We start from the raw sequence: 17,893 nt of genomic DNA, 5'->3' as shown, positions 1-17,893 counted from the left end.
TGCTGCAAGGATCTCCGTTGACACTTTCACATCCTGTCTCGTTGAGTTGGCTCATCATTCGTATTTAAGCCCAGGTGATCATCATTTGAGACTCTAGCTTAGTTAAGAATGGCGAATACCCCAGATGAGAGAACCGGATGTTTCGATTTTGGGTGTAGGGTAGTTATTGAGCCTGATTCTCTATTCCTTTCACGACGACGACCTCTCATTCCAGTCCTCGTGGCCCCCAATATATCTAAACAAGACCCGCGAGTCCAAATCTTTGCAGCTTTCGTCCTGGCTGGCTCCCCTGTACGCCTCCAGCCCCGCGTCGCCGAGTAGCATCTTTGCGCCGACCCCGTTGGCGGCTGCAACAGCCAGACCAAAGTCTTTGGCCATCAACTGGACCTTAAACCCCCCAGCGTACCCCTTACTCGAAGGAGCATCGGGGCAAATGTTAGGTACCGGGTTCCATTTGTCGCAAATGGTGCTCTGCGCAGTGCTGGTGGCAAAGATGCGTGCCAGCACCCGCGGATCCATGCCTGACCGCATGCCGATATTAAAGGCCTCGGCAGTAGCAAGAGAGATTAAACCAGAACAGTAGTTATTGCAAAGCTTCGCTGTAAGGCCCATTCCTAGTCCACCACAAGCGATGACTGTCTTTCCCATCAGACTCAGCAACCCATTAAGTAGGGGAAACTGTTCATCCGAGCCATCGTCGGCACACCCGACCATGATGGTCAGCGAGGCAGCTTCCGCACCTAAAGTCCCTCCCGATACGGGAGCATCGTAAAAGACAGGTTTGGACCTTTGGCTTTGAACTTCATTGGCCACATCCAGTGAAGTTTTGGTGTCGATGGTGGAGCAGTCGACAAGCAGGCGGGCAGACAGGTCAGGGTGTAGGATTCCAGTCGTGGGGTCCAGGTATACAGCACGAACATGAGATCCTTCTGGAAGCATGGTGAAGATGATTTCCTATCAATATTTCCATGAGTCTTGGACCACTGCAGAGGATGACAACCTGGCTGATCTGCCCAGGTTCTGAGAGGAATGTCACGGAGCGACTTACAGCTTTTTGAGCCACCTCTCTCGGAGAGCGGCAAAGTACAACTGATTCGGGGTGCTTCCGTGCCAATTTGTTCATGGAAGCCTCAAGAATGTCGTAAACAAAAAGAGTCGAGTCTGCAGGAACCTTGGAGATGAGATTTGAGGCCATCGGAAGACCCATGGCCCCGAGGCCTACGAAACCGAGCTTGAGTGATTCTGTCATCTTTGGATCGTTGCGTGTGCCAGCAGGACCTTGTTTGAAGTCGTATAATGAATCAAGTGGAGATTTTTCGAAGCATGTGGTCGAGACAAGATGGGAGCAGGAGCTTTGTGGGGGGCTTGGTACGCGGCGTGGAGGGGAGGTTGTGGGGTAATTTACCCCCGCGGCCAGGTGAATGGGGTCTCAATGTTACCTCAGGCACTCAGACCCACTCACTAAGCGAACAGACGCGCGGATCACGTGGTTCTTGTGAGAGGGCCTGAGACCAAAACTTGGCAGTTGGGTGGGATGATGCTTCGCTCCCATACAATTTTGCGGTAATCATAATGTTTCGCTGGGTCGACCCCCAACCCTACCAATTACACCACGTCATAAAGGCCTCAATTCAACACAAATCAATAAGATAAATATATTAGGAGGACCCCACAAGCCCCAAATATCCATTGATCGGATTTTTTTTTTCCCTCGCGAGGCGTTGTTGTTGAGTGGTGGCCGTCTAGGGCAGTCGCCTCGCCAAATCTCCAGCATCACCAAGCGACCACGACCCGTTGGTACCTCAATTTCCTTGCGAGGACGACTCCCACTAGACATGTGATCACGAGATCCAGATCATCCTTCTGGTAAGCTTCATTCCAATGTCCCCCCATCCGCGTTGGTTTGATTGACACCAATGCTGACTGAAAGACTAGAAGTCAGCCGACAACGAGCGCATGCGTTTCATTCCTCCTTCCAACCTTGTTCGAGTCGACATTCACGTATTGATGGTGCTGGAAATCTTGTGTATTGCAGGATGTTGGAAACTGCTGCCAAACACATGGATGACGTGCAGTTGAGTTCCAAAATTGAGTGCATCGTGGGATTCAGACCCCGCGCGGGTCAGGTCCAGGCAATTCGCAGGCTTGTAGTCGAAAAGGATGACTTGATTTTGATTGCACCCACTGGATGGGGCAAGAGCGTTGTCTTTCAGGCTGTGCCAGCACTGACTGGAGGGATCTGCATCATGATCATGCCGTTGATGCTTCTGCAAGAAGACCAGGTCAGTGACATGCCATCTGCCACAGGAAGCTGCTCATATCATTTATGTAGGCTGCCGCAATATCTCGCATTACAGGCTGCAAGCCATGCATCCTGAATGCAGGCACAAACTCAAAAACGTTGCTTGACAGTATCAAGAGAGGCGACTATACTCACGTCCTCGTCGGTCCTGAGATTGTACTGTCTGCAAGATTCAAAGCCATTCTCAACGATCCAACATTTCGAAGCAAGCTTGTACTTGTAGCCATAGATGAGGCACATGTTGTGTGGGAATGGGGTGAGTCATTCAGGAAGCATTACAGCCAGCTGGTTGTGCTGAGGAGCCTCATTCCTGGCACTGTGCCGTGGTTAGCATGCTCTGCAACTCTGGATCCTCAAACCTTGGCCAAGGTGCGTGAGTTGTGTGGATTTGACGCAAACGTCTACATCCAGCGTAGCTCTGTTGATCGCCCTGATATTTTTATTTCGTTGAAGCAGGTAGAGCATCCTCCTGCCACTTTCAAAGATCTTGAGTTCCTGATCAAGCCGGTAGAGCAGGCTGTGAAGGATGCAGTTGTAGAGTATAGCTCGAACCAGGCTCGTGCTGCTCTTGCTCTTGGTGACATTCAGGGTGCAGCACGGTTGATCTCTCTCGGTATCAGGGAGCCGTCGAACGGTCAGCTCGGCCACGGATTCAACAGCAGGCAGTGCTGCATGAAGATCTGCAAAACTGTGGTGTATTTTGACTCCATTGCAGAGCTGGAGGCGGCAGGAGCTCTGTTGACGGCAGCTTTGATGAGGGCCGGTTGTTCCAAGACGGCAGCAAGGAATGCAATCCAGGCATATCACTCAGAGCTTGCAGACTTTGATAAGACCTCAATCTCGCAGGAATTTGTGAAGCCTGACTGTCAAAGAGCCCAAGATAGCTCAAGACACCGCATTATCTTGGCTACAGATGCCATGGGTATGGGCATCAATAATCCTGACATCAGACTTGTCGTTCAGTGGAAGCAACCAGCCACACTCTGCTCCCTATGGCAGCGGGCCGGTCGAGCTGCTAGAGGGGCTGACATCAGAGGGGAGTTTATCTGGTTCGTGGAGCCGTGGTGCACTGCAGCATCATCCATACCCAGAAATGAAGTTCAAGGGCCTCTGCAGCCGAATACGCCGAAGAGCCGGCTCTCTCAAGAGCTGCTGGGCGTAATCAATAATCAGAGCTGTATTCGAAAGAGCATCCTCACCTTCTTCGGTGAAGATGCAACCTCATATTTGCACCCGGTCGGGGCATCGTCATGCTGCTCTCTCTGTCGAGGTGACAAGACAGTCTCCCAGGGTACAGTGACCTTTCAGCAGCCGAAGATTCTGATGTCGCAGAAACATATTGTCGATGCTGTGAGAGTTGCTCTTCTGAAGTGGAGGAAAGAGACTGCTAGGACCTTGTTATCCTCAACGGACTCAAGGGAGAAGGAAGACTGGATCATGCCAATGCCAGCGGTACGCCAACTATCACAAGCAGCATCTTCGGTAGACTCTGTCGACACTCTAGGGTTGCTGGTTTGTTCCCGTTGGTCGGAGTGGGAGGTGCACGCAGTTTCAGTTGTAGAATTGATGAAGAAAACGTGTTCTGAAGCTGTCGCTGCGAAGAACGCAAGATATCCACCAAGGCGTCGTCGTCTGGCTGAGATTGATGGCAACAACCAGGAATGGATGAACAGACAGCAGAAGAGGATGAAAGTCTTCAGATCGTAGAATACGCGTCACGGATCCCCATACCCATCAAAGAACTGATCGGCTTCATCGAATGCTTCTTCCTCGGCGTCAAAGTCGTCTGCCGTGACAGTCTGCGTAGCCATGCACTCCTTCTGGTTGAATTTGCCCAGTGCTGGACCAGCCAACCTCGGAGCTGCAGCATCAAACAAATCTATAGCTTCATGATTGACTGGCCTGCGCTGCGTGCCAGAAATGGAGCCACTGTCTGTTAGTGCTTCTGCCATGATGATGATGTCACGAGCAACACTCTTGTCTGGATGTTTGCCGTTGTGGCCCATGTCCAGGAAAGACTCCATATTCTCTGCCAGAGACCTGAAAAACTCGGTGTTCAGGGCACAGTTCTCTATGAGATATTTGACGGTGATGGCCGAACCACGGCGGTCCTTAAATATCGTTTTCAACGTGCCGTTGTGGAACTCAACCAGTCTATCGGTCTCATACCAGCTGTCATCTGCGCCAACCGTGTTCACAAGACTATTTGCCATTATGGCTCTCTGAAGCTCTGGCGACGCAGCTTCCGTGGTGGTCAGACGCAAGAAATAGAGCATTTCATATGCGTACTTGTGCTGGCCGGATCCATGAAAATAGACTGCACTTCGTCGGATGGAACGCAGAAGCAAACCAAGGTCAGCATGCTTGATAGCATGTTTCATAGTCAGGTAGTTCTGAGACTGCTGGAGGAAGAGTATGTGATTCCTGACCTCTAGATTTTTAGTGTATCGCGCGTCGAAGATGTAAGACTCGACAATTTTATCCACGAGCTCGTTAATTTGTACTGTATCATAGCTTCTGAGGATATTCCTGATATCTGACTCCGTACGGCCAAGGTCAAGCGCTGCAAGGGTTGACCACATGATGGCACAGATTCTGGCTTGAAAACTGTGGATGACGAGCTGCTCCAGCGAGTAAAAGTCCGCTTTCTTCTTCTGTATGCCCTTGCGGATCCAGAGATTTGCGGCATAATAGAGTGTTGCTTTGCTGCCGTCACCTGCTGCACCGAAGTGCACTCGGCTCAACATGTAGAGGTAGTTCATTCTCAAATGAAAGAGAGCTGGCACCGGTAGTGCCCATCGCAAGCCGTCGACGGCCCGGGCAGATCTGGATCGACGCGACTTGACTGTTCTGATTCGTTGAGTCGTCTTCTGGTCGCCATAAATGAGGAAAAGCCGCTCCTGGAATACGTCTTCTGGCAGCTTGTATTGCTCTTCGAAGATGTTCGCTAGAACATTCAGGTTGCCCACGTTTGTGCTCTCGTCGTGTGGAATAGGCCCTAGAGAGGCATGACTCGTCTTCTGTCTTGCTAGGATATCAATCGCTGGCATTGAAGGAGGATTCGACATGGCAATGCAATCCGGAAATGCACTTTTTATAGCGTCATAGACAAGATATCGGGAAGCCTATGACTTTATGGTATCAGCCACTTGAACAGAATACAGGCAACTGGATTCTTACCTCCAATTCCATGGCATCTCTCTCATTTCCCGGTGCGCAGATGATATCCGTCAGTCTCAGCTTTATCGACTGGTTCAGCATGCTCTGCTTCAGTCCACCTTCTGGCATTTCGATGCCAGAAATAAGCTGACCAGTAGTTACTGATCGAAACGAGTCTTCATTGTCAACTCGCTGCTCCTTGACATGTTCCATCTGCTCGAAGTTGTCGTATGCAGTGACGACTGTTGGCTGCTGTCCTCTCGAGGTCACTTCTCCGGCGGCTACATCTGACTGTCTCTTTACGGCGCGCAAAACCGTCTGGTAAGAGCTGCAGAGCCCAAGCCGGCACAGAGCTTCCAGTTGTCTTCTTTTGACACCTTTGGAGTGTAGATATAGACCCATTTGTAACTGGAAACCTGATGCCTCTTTCAGATGCATTGAGCGGCACATCACTGCCAGTATAGTGATGAGACATCCTTGTTGTGGGCTATACTGCTCTTCATTGCCAGCCGAATTGACATGCCATGGCAACATTGCGGGACGGAGAATGCTCATGAGTAACGGACAACTATCATCTGCAGCCTTGATGACTTTGCCCATGTTCAGTCGTGTGAAGGCGCCGGCTTCTGCTTGCTGTGTTGCTCGAAAGGGTGGCATCTCGCATAGCTTCTTCACCTCCCGCCGCAAGTTGACACGCCCGACATCAAGGTGAGAGATGAGGCGATAGCGGGCACATACCTGGCTATCGTCCGCCGAGTCATTGTCTCCCATATATATCTTCAAGACCGCCGGATCCTCATATGCCGCCTTAGAAAATGCAGCTCTTCTCTTGCCACTGGCTGCGCCTTTAGCTGTCGACAGTGCTTTGACAAAATCGCCAATGCTGAAGTATAGGTCATCTCGCATATATTTGATAGCCAGCTCCAGCTTTTCGTCATTGCTACGTGCAGACTGTCGGGCAGATGTATTGGGTTCGACGAAGGCAGGCGGACTGCTCATCGCCGGGAGGGAGGAAAGAGGTGACGTGGGCGGCTCTATGTCGATATCCATGTCGATATCCATGTCAAGAACTAACTTGTCGCGGCGTCGTGAAGGCGAATTGACGGCTTCAACAGGCGGCGTGTCACGTTCTCAATAATACGCAGTGATGTAGATGTAGTCACGGTGACGAAGCATTATTCCATACAAATTTACAGTTGTGGGCTCAGGCCCTCTGGGAGCCATTACCCCTTTAGGGAAGGCGTCGCGCTGTTAAGCGCGCCCAGTGGGTCTGAGTGCCTGAGGTAAGTCTCAATGCATGGTTTCCAGTCACGGATAAGAAGACGGGAGTCATTTTTTCTCGAGATGGCCATCTATGACAGCGAACAGCAGAAATTGCTAGTTGGAATAATCATGGCAACTACAGAGTTCCAGGGTAAAATGCCCCTTGGTTATTTTGTGCCCAGGTAGCATCGTGGGCAAAAATGATCTGCAAGTCAAAGCTACACTGCTCTGACGCCTGCTTCCAGAGCGAGAACTTTGCCAGAGTCTTAGTTGCTAGCTTTTTGTCCATGTGTATACAGCATATCTGGCCATTGGCGTCGGTCCATTCCGCGATGGACATGTCTCCACGAAGCAATCTCTCATCGTGGCAGGCGTCTCCGATCAACAACACCCATTGTTGAATTCCTTTTCGTACCAGCAGGCCAATGTGTCCAGTGAGATGGCCTGGACAGTCGACGATATAAATCGAACCGTCGTCAGCCAGACCACGAATGTGTAATCCGCCGGCTTCCTGCCAACCGTCTGAACATCGGGTTGGCGGGGGAAACTCACGCACGCTGAGATTGTCGAATAGGTCGGCTTGAAATTGAGAATGGGACATGTGCCCATTTAGGCCATTCTTGAGCACATCAAGGGATCCTGCTCCAACCGAGAACTGTGCCTGGGGGAAGTCGGAGGGTGTGCCAATGTGGTCCCAGTGAACATGGCTAAGGATGACCTCGTCAATGTCTTGGCAGGAAAGGCCGGCGTCGAGCAAGCTCTGTCGCACATCTGGCAAAGGCTGCAGCGGTAGGCGGTTCCGGAGGTGGTTCTGAATCGGCAGGCTATACTCTTTCGTATTTCTTCTTAGTCCCAGGTCAAACAGAATACGCCTAGGGCCAACGGCAGATGATTGATGAACGATGAGAAAAGACAGAGAAGGGACCTGACATCGTTCGTTGTCCGACTCTCCAGACACAAATGTCTTCTTGGGAAGCGTAAAGGTGCCACCTCGCAAAGCTGAGAGCTTAGCAACACCGAAGGCTTTGTTTTCAAGAGCCGCCAGGGCAGTTTTCACGCTGGCAACACCGGACATTTTGATGGGATAGCTGAGCCAGAAGACAGAACAAAACGTGACGTGATCTGTGTGGACGCACTTGGGCGAGACAAGTAAAAGAAGGATGAAAGGAAATGTTACCCCACATCGACGGCCGCTTCCAGAGTGTACCCCGTCGCATTCGCCTGGCTCTCCGTGCACGCACCACAAGTTCAAGTCGAAAGACGAGCCAGCAATGGGGTTTGGATCAAACACTGGACGTGCTCCAGGCAAGAAATATACAAGGACCAGACCATATCGTACATGACCCGTCAATTATTGACCCAGGGCCCAAATGCACCCATTTCATAATTATACACCAAGCCTCCCTCGCCTGCAAGTATGGTCCATTCATGTCTACGGACCACTACCAAGCGAATGACGACGATTCGATCTCGTGATTCTTTCATAGGCGTCGGCCAAGAGGCCAAGGGCTGCTCCCATCCGAGGGGTGATGGCCCAAATCCATACCTGAAGACATTTGCGGTTAGCAGGGCACAGGCAAGCTTTAGTTGCATGGCTTGGCTTACATCTTGCAAGAACCAACCCCAAGTCCGGGCTACTCCAGCAGCTAGTGATGTGCTTTCACTGCCGTCATACTCTGCCTCCTCGAGCACCTCTCGGATTATTGCAAACAGCTTTTCCTCCTCTGGGGTTGGTTGTAGGCCACACAGCGAGTCAATTTCGACCGAGTGCACCCACTTGGTCACTAGAAGTGCTGTAAATGCTGTCAGAATATCTACAAGGAATAGTAAAGCAACTGAAGGGGACCAAAGGGTAAAGATGCTGCACATACCGCTTTCCCATCCAGCGATGGCATGCTCAACGCCCCATCGAAACGCCGCCGTCTTTCGCACCAACATGTGGCCCAGTCTGACAGGAATGATCAGCCCCTCTAGCGTCTTTACGCAGGCCTCGAGGAGCTGCGGGCTCCGTTCTATCTTTGTCGTCACAAAAGAAGTGATTGATGCCTCCATATCAACGGGGTCTTGGCATGTCAGGTTGATTTGACATGATGGCTTGAAGAGCCTGATGTAGGCAATTCTCAGCACAGCATGGCTATTGAAAACCAGCGACGTCTCCGTGTCGCCATTGTCATCTGGATGGCACGAATCTTTTTCACCGCTCCGCAAGAAGGACTCGCATCGAGAGAGGGACTTGAGTGTGCTCTCTAGGAGGGACAAGCGAAGATGGTCCTGGCCGATAGACGAGTCTGCAAGGGCCTGAAAGGCTTGGGATCTCTGCCACATGTGCAGCACAACAGCATGCATCAGAACAAGGGCCGAAAAGGTCGAGATTCGAGGCGGCTCCATGTCGGACGGGGATTTGCTGGGGCACATGAGGTTCGTCAGGACTTGCCGCATCGTACGTCGACTAGTAGGGCGTGACTGCTGCTGCTTTAGACGGTTTGCCCATAGTTCACGCCATTTATTTGACGACTCGGCGCTCCATGAATCTTCGTCCTCAAAGGTTTCGAAGTCGAGGTCTTGTGTGGCGTTGAACCCCGGGTTGACATCGAACAAGACCATTGTGAGGGTGCTTGTTATAAAGAGGGCCCCTAGTAACCGTTTCCAGGACTCGTACTCTATCCATTCGTGCCAGGTCATCCGAGCCACGCTGGGCTTGTCTCCCCCTAGTGAAACTTTGACGTGGTTGAAAACCTGGTCACCAGTTAGCTAGGTGGCCTGCGAGAAGCCTCAGCAGGCAACAGGTTATACTCACCACTGTATAAAACCCATTGCTATCCATGGTGCTAGAGACCAGATTTTTGTCGCCGCTCATGATGGCGTAGAAGCTGAGAAGAACCCTTGCTTGAACATACCAAAGACAGTAGTCCTTGACAAGATTCTTGTCGTGCTGCAATGGGCGTGCAATCTAAAACAGTCAGCCGTCTTGTAGGCCGAGGGAGAATCCAAGCCTGGGCCATGTCATGTGGAAAACATACCGTCTCGACAGAACGGACCGCAATATCGTAAAGATGCCGCGCACGGCGGCGATCTAGGCGATATAGAGCTCCGATGCTGCACATGGCAAGCACTAGAGGGCTCGGCGTCGTCCTTGGGTCAAATGTCTGGAGGTGAATGATGCGTAGGTGTGTGTGGAAGCTCGAGATGTAGCCTGATAAGAACCCCTGCAAGAGTTTAACAGGAGGGAGGTCCGCTTTGGCATGGTTGGCTCCTAGGCGCTCCATGAGATCAGCTTGTATGGAGAGGTATGTAGTATTATCTAGAATCAGAGAGGGATAGGCTAGACGCTCGCCTGATAGCAATATAGGAAGGTCATTTCGATCGACTTCTTTTCCAGTAGTATCTGGGAGAGCATTTGCACTCTTCAGAGAGTCGTCCTGTAGGGGAATCTGGGCGTTCGATTGGCCCAAGTGAGATAGGGCGTCTAGTTCGGCCAAGCTGAAATGGTATGGGAGCTGGACATTCTGCTGATTCTGTGGAAGGCTGAATACATCAGCGGCTAGAGGGGTGAATGTAAATCCAGAGAGATCCAAGTCAACATCGGGCATCGGTGAGAAGGTGAAGGGCATGGGGTCTTGAACAATGGGATTGGAAGGCAAAGACTGGCTCTGGCTCTGCTGATGCTGATGCGGAGAGGCGCCCTCGTCCGTTGGAGGTTGCGCAAATGGAATCAGATGGTCAATGTCCATGTCTATAGCGATATCTGCATCAATCGTGCCATTACTGTCGTGTTGGTCGCTTGAATGGCGCAAGGGGTCGAAAGGCGGATTCTGGGAGCTGTGGCTAGAATCTGGCCTCGGGTGGCTGACCGCAACACTCTCAGCGGCCACTGATGCCTCTCTTGGGCCATGGTGGGCGGTGCCTATGCTCACGGTCTCGACAATCATGGCAACAGCGGGATCTGCCTCGTCGAGAGAAGCCAGGCGACTGGCGACGCTTTGGGAAGTGCTGGATGGCGTCGTGGATGAAGAAGACGGCGAGAGGGCTCCTCCGGTCCCATGCTCCGGCGACGCAGCCCTGGGCACGAGATCGAGCTGGTGACAGGCATCAAGCGCTTGGGGATCTTGCGGAGGTGTGTCCGGGGCTGCCGACCGCGCAGGAGGTGCCCAGGCGACATTTACTTGATCGGCCACGTACTCACCCTCTGCGTCATTCTGTTTGTACTGCTGTGACTCCTGATCGTGAGCATGCAAAGTGCGCTCGTGCCTGGTGACCAAGTCTCTGTGTGGGGAGTCAGGTCAGCGACGAGCGATCAGCGGGTGGCAGCACATACTTCCTAGAGTAGGACTTTAAGCAGTATCGACACGCAAAGGGCTTCTCGTGCGTGTGCGTACGCTCATGGCGAACGCAATGCTCGCTGCGCTTGAAAGCTTTTGCGCAATGGCGACACTTGTACTGTCGGCGCGGCCGGCCCCTCCGTGAAACGACTCTAGGTGTGGCTACGACGCTGGTCTCAATGACTGAAGACATGCAAGCCAGAATAATGATTCGGTTTCTAAGCGTGCGAGTCTGAAGGAGTGAGGCAGGGCAGGGCAGAGCAGGGCAAAGTGAATGATGAGGCAGGATGATTTCTTTCGGGCTCCCAGATTTGTTGGTGGACGACATGGCAGAGCTGAACCGTCGGCCTGGGCTCTTGACTCAGCGATTACCGGGGCATCACTCGGCCAATCAGGCCTGTGTCTCCCCAGGATCTGCCCCAGAAACCATGACCGGAGAGGCTAGATTGCGGGGAGGAGAAGATGGGGAACCGAACCCCGGGATCTATTCGCGGTGGAGAACGAGGGTGGTCATATGTCGCCCCCGTGATTCGCTCTACGGCATCAAATCATCTAATCTACTTACATCCCCTCCTGTACAACTACTCCCTTGGTGTCAACCTTGACATCGCCCAGCCAGAACCCCTGCTCCTGCGCCACCGCCCACTCTTCGCGAAGCACCCGGGCCCTCGTCTCATTCCGGGCAACGAACCGGGCCTTGAAGGGCTTGGGCAGCGTGTTGACGCCAGGCTCATACGCATCATCCGAAAGATCCACGGGGAGGGGCTCGCCATCGGGCCCTTGGCCGGGTTCGATGCGGAACGCCCACAGCAGCTTGGCCAGAGTGATGAAGAGGCTGTTCTCGGCGAGATGCATCCCGGGGCAGATCCGTCGCCCGGCACCAAAGTCGAAGTGATCTCGGCTGTTGGCGTCCCGCGATGCCGCGTACACGCCGGCCTTTTCGGGATACGCCAAGTACCGTGATGGATCAAACGAGCGGCCACCGTCCTTCTCCCAGCGACCTTGATCAAAGTGCAGCACGTACTGGCTTATGCAAACCACTGTGTTCTTGGGGATAACATAGCCCTTATGCTCGATCTCTGCTGTAGTATAGTGTGGCGTTCCGATCGTCGTTACCGGCCGGATACGTAGGATTTCCTTGCCAATGGCGCGGATGTATGCGAGGTCGGCCTCGTCGTCGAAGGTAGGTGATCGCTCGTCGCCGACTACTCGTGATAGCTCCTCGTCTGCTATACCCTGTACCTCTGGGTGCGCTGATAGATATAGGATGGCGCTGTTGAGAGCGGATGATGTCGTCTCGGAGCCTGCCTCAATCATTGCTGAACCCCTCGTTGTCAGTGGGCGATGCTTTCGAAACAGGATCTGGGGATATTCTTACAACCAGCAGCAAAGCCAGCCTCGACCTCGGAGATGCCTTGCTTCTTGAGGTCAGACTCGACCAGCTGTCGCACTAGACATTCCGGAGCCCTATTCTCTTTGAGGGCAATTTGAAGCCTCTTCCAGTATCCCATCCATGTGTCCCTTTGCTTCTTGTACGCCCGGATCGCGCTTGGTCGCCACCACTGCAGGAACCATGGCAGATTTCCCAGAGGCGGGATCAAATCAGCGAGATAGGCTCCAGGCTGAGCAGCCTGGGAAAAGTCGTGAAGAAGGCCGTAAATGGCGCGGATATCATCACAGTCCTGTCCAGGTCATGGCCATCAGAACAGGGCTCTAGTCAAGTCAAATCATCAGTCCACTCACCCATGAAGGCACGCGAAGTCCGTACGTGCTTAGAAGAACCACCGAAGTCGTGTAACGGCGCACGTGCATATAAAAGTCTTCTTGTGTCGCGTTGTCGGTTGCAATGTCGTAAATGAGCTGCTTGGCCTCAAACTCCTGGCCGGGCTTATATGTGCTGGAACCCTTGGGTGTGAGTGACTTGTGCACAATGGCTCGAAGCTTGCGCCACTTCTCTCCGTATGTGAGCAAGAGGAGGCGATTTTCGCCTGAGAGGATGCCCGAGAGCACAGGCTGTGGCATCCTCCCAGAAGTGACGGCCGACTGCTTGTCAAAGATTTCGCGGACGCTGGTAGGGTCATTGATGAAGACCCAGTTTTCCCAACCCAGCCGGACTGTGAAGGCATTGCCAAACTGCGAGGCCCAGAGTTGCAGTTGCCGATGCGGTTTGGAGCCAAGCTGGTGAGCGTTCCCAAGAAGGGGGATGCCTTTGGGCCCTGGCGGGAGCTTGCCTCGGCCGCGGCCTCGTAGGTATATACATGCCACAAGAAGGACTAGAAGCCCAGCGTAGCCAAGGACAGCCATGATATCGACGTGAGGGTTGCAGGGGGGTTGAATGGCAGAAAGAAAAGAATGTGCGATAAGGAGAGCAAGTATCCAAGCGGTAGTCAAGTCCTTTTCAAGTTGACTCTGGTCGATAGGCCATCTCCATGAACAGTTGATGAACGAACCCCACGTTCTAGAAGCCCCCACCCCCTCCTTAAGTGCCCCAAGAGCGTTCGGTACCCCATCCTGTATACCATGCGCCATGCATGGGGCAAGTCACCGGGCCAACCATTTTTTACTCATTTCCGCGTTGGCGGAAGAAGCATATTAGAAGATAGTGATTCGTGGAGAAGCGGCCACAATATTATGCTTGTAGAGGCCAAGGGGGGTTATACAACATGCAGTACAGAGTTTCATTCAGAGTAGGTAAACAGTTGAGATAAATAACACTAACTAGAGCGGGTTCAAGGCTGCTGATGAGCCCGGATTCTCTCCAAACACTCCTCATCAAACAGAGGATGCAGAAGAGACATCAGAGTAGAGTCTTTGCCCTCTTTAATAAACTCGGCGTCGTGAGCCATTGCAATGTGCATCCCATAATCGCGAACCACCATCCTCAGCTTTCCAATGGTATCAAGAGCCGCGCCTAGACTCTCGTGCAAGCAAAACATGGAACCATCGGGCATGGAAACGTTAGCTATTTGCTTGACGCCGTCAAAAATTTCCCTTCCCAGTGCATGCTGTCAGCCGGTCTCTTGGTCAAGCCGTTCAGACTTCCAACTCTTTTCCTAGCCATAAGATATTCGTTAACTTACTTGGAGTGGCAGCAATCGCTCGCCATCAATATCCACTCCCCTGACTTCAACCTTGCACATGCCGCCAGGTTTCCCTTCATGTGGCCAGGCGCCTGCAGAATCCAAAAGCTGCCATCACCAAAGTAATCCAGGGCTTGTTCGAATGGACCCCACGGCTCCCAGGGTCCTTTCAACTCGTCGTAAGGATCTGTGCGAACATCTGAAGTTCCAAAGAAGCGAGAGTCCCACTGTACCATGGGCTGGGTCTTGCCGTCGCGGATGTGTCCAGGGGAACAGTGAGAGCCTGTCCCTGGGCCAAATACCACCTTGGCGTTGGGAAATTCGCTCTTTATGGGCCGGCAGTGATCCCAGTGGGCATGACTGTGTCATGTCTTGATCAGCACTTGGTGGCTTCAGGGACAATCTACGCACCTGAAGATGACAGTGTCTATCTGCTCACTCGCCACACCCAAGTCGGCGAGCTGATGGACGAGACTGCGCCGCGGCCCAACTGGATTGCAGCTAGGCCAATGGAAATTGAGCACAAATGGCGTGTACAATTCACGATCCTAGTCACAGTCAAACCGAGTTCTGGGTTGGAACGGATCGACTGACATTGCTAATGCCCAAGTCCCAGAGAATCCTTGACCCTGTGGGTTTGTGATACAAGTAGAAGCACCAGTCGTAGAGGTAATAAGGACGGCTGTGCCCATCAGCATGAATCTTGGTGTCGTCTGTCGTCGTGAAGCCTCCTCCATCAAGAAGGACAACTTGCACCTCGCCGCTAGCACCTGGAAGTTCCCTGGCCATGCTCGCTGCTAGTCTGGGATCTTCTGAGGACAACGAATGTACGCTAAGTCCTACGGCGACGGTTCACGAGCTGCTTTATTGCATAGGTAGGGAAGTTATGTCCCCGCTCGGAGCCGAAAGACTTTTCTACCCCACATTATGGTCACCCCACATACTTCGGGATGGTAAGTCATCGAGTTCCCCATACACCAAGATGCGGGTTCCCCGGATTCCCCAGGTTTTCGGGGGTTAGGATGGCGCACCTGGCTGTCAGTGAAGCCATGCCACCCCAAGGGGAGAAGCTCTATATGTGAAGTAGACCAGTCGTCATTAATTGAGCCATACCACATTTCACAGCCCGCTTGCCTTGAACCTACATCCAACGCAGACTCAAGCGGCATTTCTACCGTCAACCATTCCAAATCATGAGTGCTCTGTTGTTGACAGCGCAGAACATCTGCCTCTTGGGGGTGGGGTTGCTGCTGCTGGCCATAGCTCGGACTGTAGGCCAAGGTCTATTCTCCAGCTTGAGACAGGTGCCTGGGCCTATCTCAGCTCGTTTCTCCCGCTTTTGGTACCTCAGAAACGTGAGCAAGGGAACGTTCCACGAGACCAACATTCGGTTGCACAAGAAATACGGCAAGGCATTGGCTTTCTGATTTCTCCGAGTTAGGTAGCTAATATGAGAACCGCAGGCCCAGTTGTCCGAATCGCCCCGAACCAGTTTAGCTTCAACGACCCCGATGCTATCAAGACAATATATGGGATTGGCAAGCCCTTCATAAAGGTTCGGGCTTCGAGTTGTTCTTTAGTGGCGCTACAAGGAGTCCAACTAACCCTTGCCCCAAGTCATCATGGTACAAAGCTTCTAGCGATCCCAATGCCCAGTTCAAGGATCTCTTTACCGATCAAAATGCCGCCAGACACTCGGCCAACAGAAGGCTGGTGGCCAACCTATACTCGGTAACCTCTCTCCGGACGATGGAGAGCGCCGTCGATGAATGCGTTGACCTCCTCGTCGACCGAATGTCAGAGCTGTCCCGGAGTGGCAAGTCCTTTGATCTACAATTCTGGATGCAATGTTACGCCTTTGATGTCATCGGGCAAATCACTGCAAGTACTCTCGGTTCTCTAGCTCAATTTATGGCTCTAACAGTCACCGTTAGGTTGGCCAGAAAGTAGGCTTTCTGGAAAAGGGAACTGACGAAAGGAACATCTTTTCGAGTCTACATGATTACCTGAAGTATTGTGCCGTCATTGGTGTTGTCAATGAACTTCATGGTCTCCTTTCTTGGCTCATGAGCTTCCTACCAGCCAACGGCATTGCCTACGTGGCCAATTTTACTCAGGCTAGTATTCAACAAGGCCGGAAGATACGCTCGATGGATGGAAGCTTTGATAAGGCACAAGACTTTTTGTCCAAGGCTTTGAGCCTCCATGAAGCGAACCCCGACAAGTTTCCCGAGGCCGCAATCCAGACGCTGTGTCTAACCAACTTTGGCGCTGGTTCAGACACGACATCTATCTCTCTCTGTGCTACTATTTTCTCTCTCATCAAGCATCCCGGATGCCTCTCCAAGGTTAGTTTCAAGGCACAAGCTGGCCGCGTTGATGTGCATCTGCTAATGCCTACCATGGCAGCTGAGAAATGAGATCGATGAAATGCTGGCTCAACTAGGAGATGTCGACAAGATTCCTTTCAAGGACACACAGTCGATGCCCTATCTGCAAGCCTGCATCAAGGAGAGCCTGAGGCTACATCCAGCCACAGGCCTTCCTCTGACACGTGTTGTGCCTGAGGGCGGTGCAACCATCAGCGGAACCTTTTCCCATCAGGTGTAAGTGGAAACTAGTACAAATCTGGTGTTTAGTTTCTTACCGACTTGAACCAGGCTATCGTGGGCGTCAATTCGTGGGTTGCCCACCGCAACCCCGATGTCTTTGGGTCGGACACAGACGAGTTCAGGCCTGAGAGATGGCTCACAACAGACAAAGAAAAGCTCAAGATTATGGACGCTTCTTGGATGCCGGTAAGTACATGGCTTGATCCGCGTTGCACAAGCAGCCCCTGACCTGTCTTAGTTCGGAGCCGGATCTCGAACATGCATCGGAAAGAATATCAGCCTTCTTGAAATGAACAAGCTTGTTCCCACTCTAGTGAAGAGGTTTGACTTTTCAGAAGCGGCTTCCTGTAATGTTCATATGGAGAACTACTGGCTAGTGAAGCAGAAGGGCATGATTTGCAAAGTTGGTTTGAGGGATATGGGGAAGGTCTGACGTCAAAGACAAGGAGGTTTTGATAACGAAGAATGAAATAAGCCGTGAAGAAGATTCATAGCTTCTTACCATGTCTGATTTGCATCATCAGAGATGCTATTTAATCTTTAGCTGCTGTGTTTCAAGTAATTCGTAATCCCGCTGGTCAATTACTCTCTTTTCAACCGCCGTCGTTCTATCTTGCTGCCGTTTTCCATGCTTTGTCCACTTACTCGCTGGCGGAGGCCATTCTCCTGAAAACACGCTCTGTTTTCGAACAAACATCTTAAACAATCCCAAAAATCGAATTCGTGCATAGCATTTACTTGGCCGCCACTGCATGATCGACAGCCTGAGCCCATATGATCGAGCCGCGATTAACCGAGAAGGGGAAAAAAACGTGAAGCGAATCAAGGTGCTCTTGAAATTGGGTGTGCCCTTTGAAGATTTTATCTACGACTCAGATACCATGCTCTTTTCTGCTTTCGGCGTGAAAGAGGCCGAAATCCAAGCCATGATCAAAGAGATGACGGAAGATAGCGCACAGTAAGAGACGAGCTCAGCCTCTGTGCCTGGTCTCCCTTGGTCCCAGGTTGCTGGGAACTCCGGCGTGGCATTCAACAACACATTTCCATCTCGATTTTCCCAACTTCGGTTGTTGCCCCGCCTTGTTGATCCCTCAGGTCCCTATGGAAGGCCAGAAGCTGACAAGGGCGAGATGTGATGGGTCCAGGTGGCACAGTCTT

General features: G+C 52.1%; 6 protein-coding genes across 6 annotated transcripts; 2 read left to right on the top strand and 4 right to left on the bottom strand.

Moving 5' to 3' along the window:
• Positions 1 to 189: 189 nt before the first annotated feature.
• Positions 190 to 1,571, bottom strand: MRS44_014949 (uncharacterized protein; the record flags this gene model as incomplete). The annotated part of the gene is made up of 3 exons (XM_065618610.1): positions 190 to 954; positions 1,049 to 1,278; positions 1,463 to 1,571. The coding sequence occupies 3 exons, from the start codon at positions 1,569 to 1,571 to the stop codon at positions 190 to 192; spliced, it is 1,104 nt and encodes a 367-aa protein (XP_065474682.1).
• A 465-nt stretch (positions 1,572 to 2,036) lies between these two features.
• Positions 2,037 to 4,009, top strand: MRS44_014948 (uncharacterized protein; the record flags this gene model as incomplete). Its single annotated transcript, XM_065618609.1, has 2 exons — positions 2,037 to 2,282; positions 2,333 to 4,009. 2 exons carry the CDS (start codon positions 2,037 to 2,039, stop codon positions 4,007 to 4,009), a joined length of 1,923 nt encoding a protein of 640 aa, XP_065474681.1.
• An 8-nt stretch (positions 4,010 to 4,017) lies between these two features.
• Positions 4,018 to 6,511, bottom strand: MRS44_014947 (uncharacterized protein; the record flags this gene model as incomplete). The annotated part of the gene is made up of 2 exons (XM_065618608.1): positions 4,018 to 5,427; positions 5,483 to 6,511. The coding sequence occupies 2 exons, from the start codon at positions 6,509 to 6,511 to the stop codon at positions 4,018 to 4,020; spliced, it is 2,439 nt and encodes an 812-aa protein (XP_065474680.1).
• Positions 6,512 to 6,860: 349 nt separating this feature from the next.
• MRS44_014946 (uncharacterized protein) lies at positions 6,861 to 7,799 on the bottom strand (the record flags this gene model as incomplete). Its single annotated transcript, XM_046278865.2, has 1 exon — positions 6,861 to 7,799. One exon carries the CDS (start codon positions 7,797 to 7,799, stop codon positions 6,861 to 6,863), a length of 939 nt encoding a protein of 312 aa, XP_046128044.2.
• A 357-nt stretch (positions 7,800 to 8,156) lies between these two features.
• Positions 8,157 to 14,912, bottom strand: MRS44_014945 (uncharacterized protein; the record flags this gene model as incomplete). Its single annotated transcript, XM_065618607.1, has 12 exons — positions 8,157 to 8,270; positions 8,330 to 8,538; positions 8,596 to 9,460; positions 9,522 to 9,674; positions 9,745 to 10,987; positions 11,040 to 11,261; positions 11,609 to 12,362; positions 12,422 to 12,725; positions 12,787 to 13,468; positions 14,124 to 14,483; positions 14,535 to 14,671; positions 14,718 to 14,912. 12 exons carry the CDS (start codon positions 14,910 to 14,912, stop codon positions 8,157 to 8,159), a joined length of 5,238 nt encoding a protein of 1,745 aa, XP_065474679.1.
• A 661-nt stretch (positions 14,913 to 15,573) lies between these two features.
• On the top strand, positions 15,574 to 17,168 carry MRS44_014944 (uncharacterized protein; the record flags this gene model as incomplete). Its single annotated transcript, XM_065618606.1, has 6 exons — positions 15,574 to 15,678; positions 15,741 to 15,986; positions 16,058 to 16,471; positions 16,533 to 16,727; positions 16,784 to 16,921; positions 16,974 to 17,168. 6 exons carry the CDS (start codon positions 15,574 to 15,576, stop codon positions 17,166 to 17,168), a joined length of 1,293 nt encoding a protein of 430 aa, XP_065474678.1.
• Positions 17,169 to 17,893: the final 725 nt, after the last annotated feature.

The sequence above is a fragment of the Fusarium solani genome, assembly GCF_023522795.1.
Source record: "Fusarium solani strain SB1 chromosome Unknown bctg00000010, whole genome shotgun sequence".
Classification (NCBI taxonomy): Eukaryota; Fungi; Ascomycota; class Sordariomycetes; order Hypocreales; family Nectriaceae; genus Fusarium; species Fusarium solani.
Note: the sequence above shows the minus strand (reverse complement) of the source record. Positions and strands in the feature narration are given on the sequence as shown.